At 41.0% G+C, this 7,175-nt stretch overlaps 1 protein-coding gene across 1 annotated transcript in view; it reads left to right on the top strand.

Moving 5' to 3' along the window:
• The window catches only part of LOC116371236 (extensin-like), a 41,301-nt gene extending 35,065 nt beyond the window's left edge, over window positions 1-6,236 (top strand). The window contains exon 4 of the mRNA XM_031820095.1: window positions 5,798-6,236. Coding sequence (XP_031675955.1) covers window positions 5,798-6,236 — 439 coding nt within the window. The remainder of the gene's footprint in view (window positions 1-5,797) is intronic.
• The last annotated feature ends 939 nt before the right edge of the window (window positions 6,237-7,175 follow it).

Here is a 7,175-nt window from a genome sequence, read left to right as displayed (position 1 = left end):
CTACTATAATAGAGACACAGTATACAGACTACTGTAATGGACTACTGTAATAGACTACTATAATAGACTACTATAATAGAGACACAGTATACAGACTACTGTAATAGACTACTATAATAGACTACTATAATAGAGACACAGTATATAGACTACTATAATAGACTACTATACTAGAGACACAGTATACAGACTACTGTAATGGACTACTGTAATAGACTACTATAATAGAGACACATTATACAGACTACTGTAATAGACTACTATAATAGACTACTGTAATAGACTACTGTAATATACTACTATAATAGACTACTATAATAGAGACACAGTATATAGACTACTATAATAGACTACTGTAATAGACTACTATAATAGACTACTGTAATAGACTACTATAATAGAGACACAGTATATAGACTACTGTAATAGAGACACAGTATATAGACTACTATAATAGACTACTGTAATAGACTACTATAATAGACTACTGTAATAGACTACTATAATAGAGACACAGTATACAGACTACTATAATAGACTACTGTAATAGACTACTATAGTATATAGACTAGTGTAATAGACTACTATAATAGACTACTATAATAGACTACTATAATAGAGACACAGTATATAGACTACTGTAATAGGCTACTATAATAGACTACTATAATAGAGACACAGTATATAGACTACTGTAATGGACTACTGTAATAGACTACTATAATAGACTACTATAATAGAGACACAGTATATAGACTACTGTAATAGACTACTATAATAGACTACTGTAATAGACTACTATAATAGACTACTATAATAGAGACACAGTATACAGACTACTGTAATGGACTACTGTAATAGACTACTATAATAGACTACTATAATAGACTACTATAATAGAGACACAGTATACAGACTACTGTAATGGACTACTATAATAGACTACTGTAATAGACTACTATAATAGAGACACAGTATACAGACTACTGTAATAGACTACTATAATAGACTACTGTAATAGACTACTATAATAGACTACTATAATAGAGACGCAGTATACAGACTACTGTAATGGACTACTGTAATAGACTACTATAATAGACTACTATAATAGACTACTATAATAGAGACACAGTATACAGACTACTGTAATAGACTACTATAATAGACTACTGTAATATACTACTATAATAGACTACTATAATAGAGACACAGTATACAGACTACTGTAATGGACTACTGTAATAGACTACTGTAATAGACTACTGTAATAGACTACTATAATAGAGACACAGTATACAGACTACTGTAATGGACTACTGTAATAGACTACTATAATAGACTACTATAATAGAGACACAGTATATAGACTACTGTAATGGACTACTGTAATAGACTACTGTAATAGACTACTGTAATAGACTACTATAATAGACTACTATAATAGAGACACAGTATACAGACTACTGTAATGGACTACTGTAATAGACTACTATAATAGACTACTGTAATAGACTACTATAATAGAGACACAGTATACAGACTACTGTAATGGACTACTGTAATAGACTACTATAATAGACTACTATAATAGAGACACAGTATATAGACTACTGTAATGGACTACTGTAATAGACTACTGTAATAGACTACTGTAATGGACTACTGTAATAGACTACTGTAATAGACTACTGTAATAGACTACTGTAATAGACTACTGTAATATACTACTATAATAGACTACTATAATAGAGACACAGTATATAGACTACTATAATAGACTACTGTAATAGACTACTATAATGGACTACTGTAATAGACTACTATAATAGACTACTATAATAGAGACACAGTATACAGACTACTGTAATAGACTACTATAATAGACTACTGTAATATACTACTATAATAGACTACTATAATAGAGACACAGTATACAGACTACTGTAATATACTACTATAATAGACTACTATAATATTATATTATTATTATTCAGTGTCCCTCAGGCTATGGCAGGCTAATACATATTATTATGATGTTATTATTCAGTGTCCCTCAGGTTATGGCAGGCTAATACATATTATTATGATGTTATTATTCAGTGTCCCTCAGGCTATGGCAGGCTAATACATATTATTATGATGTTATTATTCAGTGTCCCTCAGGCTATGGCAGGCTAATACATATTATTATGATGTTATTATTCAGTGTCCCTCAGGCTATGGCAGGCTAATACATATTATTATGATGTTATTATTCAGTGTCCCTCAGGCTATGGCAGGCTAATACATATTTGGCTGTAAGAGGAGCTATTGCTCCTTCTCCCATGAGTGTTTGTTGTTTTTCCTCTGGGTTTAATAATTTAACATTTGGAATAAATGTAGACATTTCTGTGAATAATGGATAAGTCCATCTCTGTCTCTACCTCCCCGTTCTTGCAGTGACCACATACACGCTCCTCTTTGGGGAGCCATGTCTTTACATCTCTGTTTCTACCTCCCCTGTCGTGCAGTGACCACATACACGCTCCTCTTTGGGTCGCCATGTCTTTTTATGTCTGCCAGTTTCTATTGCCAATCGGTGGTCACTCAGCCTGTACTTGTTAAGGATCTGTCTCTGCTTCGTATTTATGAACAGAGTAGAGATAATCAGTCTATTTCTCTGTTCAGGGCCAGATAGACATTTGGTCGGTTATTGGATTTAGTTTGAGTTTTTCCAATGTTGTAAATATGAGTCATTTGATTTGTTCATGATTTTGTTTATTTTAATTATTTCTTTTGAAGCAGTGCTGCTGTCAGCTTGGTTGGTGAGGTCCAACACCAGCTGACTGAGAGGGCTCGTTTCTGGGCTCAGCTTGGTTGGTGAGGTCCAACACCAGCTGACTGAGAGGGCTCGTTTCTGGGCTCAGCTTGGTTGGTGAGGTCCAACACCAGCTGACTGAGAGGGCTCGTTTCTGGGCTCAGCTTGGTTGGTGAGGTCCAACACCAGCTGACTGAGAGGGCTCGTTTCTGGGCTCAGCTTGGTTGGTGAGGTCCAACACCAGCTGACTGAGAGGGCTGGTTTCTGGGCTCAGCTTGGTTGGTGAGGTCCAACACCAGCTGACTGAGAGGGCTGGTTTCTGGGCTCAGCTTGGTTGGTGAGGTCCAACACCAGCTGACTGAGAGGGCTGGTTTCTGGGCTCAGCTCTTGGGTTTGAAGTGCTTTAAAGACTTGAATTTAGCCAACATTTGTTATATATATAACATTTAACATTTTAATGAATGTTTGTTACTTTCATTCCAACTGGAAAGCAGTTCTGCTTGGCGTATTTCTATTCCCTTTCATTAAGTCATACAGTGTTTACGTCCCTCTCCGGCCTCGAGGTCATCAGGCTGTTTGTTACTTTCATTCCAACTGGAAAGCAGTTCTGCCTGGCGTATTTCTATTCCCTTTTATTAAGTTATACAGTGTTTACGTCCCTCTCCGGCCTCGAGGTCATCAGGCTGTTTGTTACTTTCATTCCAACTGGAAAGCAGTTCTGCTTGGCGTATTTCTATTCCCTTTCATTAAGTCATACAGTGTTTACGTCCCTCTCCGGCCTCGAGGTCATCAGGCTGTTTGTTACTTTCATTCCAACTGGAAAGCAGTTCTGCCTGGCGTATTTCTATTCCCTTTTATTAAGTTATACAGTGTTTACGTCCCTCTCCGGCCTCGAGGTCATCAGGCTGTTTGTTACTTTCATTCCAACTGGAAAGCAGTTCTGCTTGGCGTATTTCTATTCCCTTTCATTAAGTCATACAGTGTTTACGTCCCTCTCCGGCCTCGAGGTCATCAGGCTGTTTGTTACTTTCATTCCAACTGGAAAGCAGTTCTGCCTGGCGTATTTCTATTCCCTTTTATTAAGTTATACAGTGTTTACGTCCCTCTCCGGCCTCGAGGTCATCAGGCTGTTTGTTACTTTCATTCCAACTGGAAAGCAGTTCTGCTTGGCGTATTTCTATTCCCTTTCATTAAGTCATACAGTGTTTACGTCCCTCTCCGGCCTCGAGGTCATCAGGCTGTTTGTTACTTTCATTCCAACTGGAAAGCAGTTCTGCTTGGCGTATTTCTATTCCCTTTTATTAAGTTATACAGTGTTTACGTCCCTCTCCGGCCTCGAGGTCATCAGGCTGTTTGTTACTTTCATTCCAACTGGAAAGCAGTTCTGCTTGGCGTATTTCTATTCCCTTTCATTAAGTCATACAGTGTTTACGTCCCTCTCCGGCCTCGAGGTCATCAGGCTGTTTGTTACTTTCATTCCAACTGGAAAGCAGTTCTGCCTGGCGTATTTCTATTCCCTTTCATTAAGTCATACAGTGTTTACGTCCCTCTCCGGCCTCGAGGTCATCAGGCTGTTTGTTACTTTCATTCCAACTGGAAAGCAGTTCTGCTTGGCGTATTTCTATTCCCTTTCATTAAGTCATACAGTGTTTACGTCCCTCTCCGGCCTCGAGGTCATCAGGCTGTTTGTTACTTTCATTCCAACTGGAAAGCAGTTCTGCTTGGCGTATTTCTATTCCCTTTTATTAAGTTATACAGTGTTTACGTCCCTCTCCGGCCTCGAGGTCATCAGGCTGTTTGTTACTTTCATTCCAACTGGAAAGCAGTTCTGCTTGGCGTATTTCTATTCCCTTTCATTAAGTCATACAGTGTTTACGTCCCTCTCCGGCCTCGAGGTCATCAGGCTGTTTGTTACTTTCATTCCAACTGGAAAGCAGTTCTGCCTGGCGTATTTCTATTCCCTTTCATTAAGTCATACAGTGTTTACGTCCCTCTCCGGCCTCGAGGTCATTAGGCTGTTTGTTACTTTCATTCCAACTGGAAAGCAGTTCTGCTTGGCGTATTTCTATTCCCTTTCATTAAGTCATACAGTGTTTACGTCCCTCTCCGGCCTCGAGGTCATCAGGCTGTTTGTTACTTTCATTCCAACTGGAAAGCAGTTCTGCTTGGCGTATTTCTATTCCCTTTCATTAAGTCATACAGTGTTTACGTCCCTCTCCGGCCTCGAGGTCATCAGGCTGTTTGTTACTCTCATTCCAACTGGAAAGCAGTTCTGCCTGGCGTATTTCTATTCCCTTTTATTAAGTCATACAGTGTTTACGTCCCTCTCCGGCCTCGAGGTCATCAGGCTGCTGGTTACTCTCATTCCAACTGGAAAGCAGTTCTGCCTGGCGTATTTCTATTCCCTTTTATTAAGTCATACAGTGTTTACGTCCCTCTCCGGCCTCGAGGTCATCAGGCTGCTGGTTATCCTGCACACCTGGCACCATCGTCTCGCTCACCTGCACCTCATGACACTCACCTGGACTCCATCACCTTGATTATCTTCCCTCTATCTGTCACTCACCTGGACTCCATCACCTTGATTATCTTCCCTGTATCTGTCACTCACCTGGACTCCATCACCTCCTTGATTATCTTCCTGTATGTGTCACTCACCTGGACTCCATCACCTTGATTATCTTCCCTGTATGTGTCACTCACCTGGACTCCATCACCTTGATTATCTTCCCTGTATGTGTCACTCACCTGGACTCCATCACCTTGATTATCTTCCCTGTATGTGTCACTCACCTGGACTCCATCACCTTGATTATCTTCCCTGTATCTGTCACTCACCTGGACTCCATCACCTTGATTATCTTCCCTGTATGTGTCACCTCCCCTTGGTTCTTTCCTCAGGTGTAATTGCCTCTTGTTTAATGTCGGTGCGTTGTTGGTGTTTGTTTTGTTTATTTATTAAAACACTCACTCCCTGAACTTTCTTCCCGACATCAGGGAACTAGGGAAGCAGCCAGAAAGGGAACTAGGGAAGCAGCCAGAAAGGGAACTAGGGAAGCAGTCAGAAAGGGAACTAGGGAAGCAGCCAGAAAGGGAACTAGGGAAGCAGTCAGAAAGGGAACTAGGGAAGCAGCCAGAAAGGGAACTAGGGAAGCAGCCAGAAAGGGAACTAGGGAAGCAGCCAGAAAGGGAACTAGGGAAGCAGTCAGAAAGGGAACTAGGGAAGCAGCCAGAAAGGGAGCTAGGGAAGCAGCCAGAAAGGGAACTAGGGAAGCAGCCAGAAAGGGAACTAGGGAAGCAGCCAGAAAGGGAACTAGGGAAGCAGCCAGAAAGGGAACTAGGGAAGCAGCCAGAAAGGGAACTAGGGAAGCAGCCAGAAAGGGAACCAGGGAAGCAGTCAGAAAGGGAACTAGGGAAGCAGTTAGTACCATGTTGAACAATTCATGCATTTTGCATCTCAGGTGTGCTATTTTTTCATCATTTTATTTCTGATATTATCTAGACCACAAGCCTTCTTTGGTTTTATAGATTGGAGCTTTTCATTTGGTTCTTGTTGGGTTATTGGATAATCTAATGGTTTTGGTTGTTTATAATGACTGATTCAAGGATGTTCAGTTTTCCTTGATTTTCTAATTGGTTCTGTTGTAAGTGTTTTTGTATAGATAATCAAAATAACTTTTCCAAATTCCTTCATCTTGTATGGCTAATTATTGTGGCTTTGTCGTGCTTAAATTGTTCCATATGCCTCAGAACTGATTTTGGTCAATTGCATTCTCTGTCTCTAACTGTCTCTCTCTCGTTCTCTTTTCTCTCTGTCTTTCTCTCTCTCTGTCTCTTTCCCTCCTCTCTCTGTCCCTCTCTCTCTCTCTCTCTCTCTCTCTCTCTCTCTCTCTCTCTCTCTCTCTCTCTCTCTCTCTCTCTCTCGCTCTCTTTCCCTCCTATCTCTGTCCCTCTCTCTCTGTCTCTCTGTCCCTCTCTCTCTGTCTCTCTGTCCCTCTCTCTCTCTCTCTCTCTCTCTCTCTCTCTCTCTCTCTCTCTCTCTCTTTCCCTCCTCTCTGTCCCTCTCTCTCTGTCTCTCTGTCCCTCTCTCTCTCTCTCTCTCTCTCTCTCTGTCCCTCTCTCTCTCTTTCCCTGCTCTCTCTGTCTCTCTGTCTCTTTCTTTCCTCCTCTCTCTGTCTCTCTGTCCTTGTCTCTCTGTCCCTCTCTCTCTCTGTCCCTCCCTCTCTCTCTCTCTTTCCCTCCTATCTCTCTCTCTCTGTCCCTCTCTCTCTGTCTCTCTGTCCCTCTCTCTCTGTCTCTCTCTCTCTGTCTCTCTTTCCCTACTCTCTCTGTCTCTCTGTCCCTCTCTCTCTCTCTCTCTCTCTCTCTCTCTCTC

Source organism: Oncorhynchus kisutch, unplaced genomic scaffold, assembly GCF_002021735.2.
Source record: "Oncorhynchus kisutch isolate 150728-3 unplaced genomic scaffold, Okis_V2 scaffold3040, whole genome shotgun sequence".
Lineage (NCBI taxonomy): Eukaryota > Metazoa > Chordata > Actinopteri > Salmoniformes > Salmonidae > Oncorhynchus > Oncorhynchus kisutch.
Note: the sequence above shows the minus strand (reverse complement) of the source record. Positions and strands in the feature narration are given on the sequence as shown.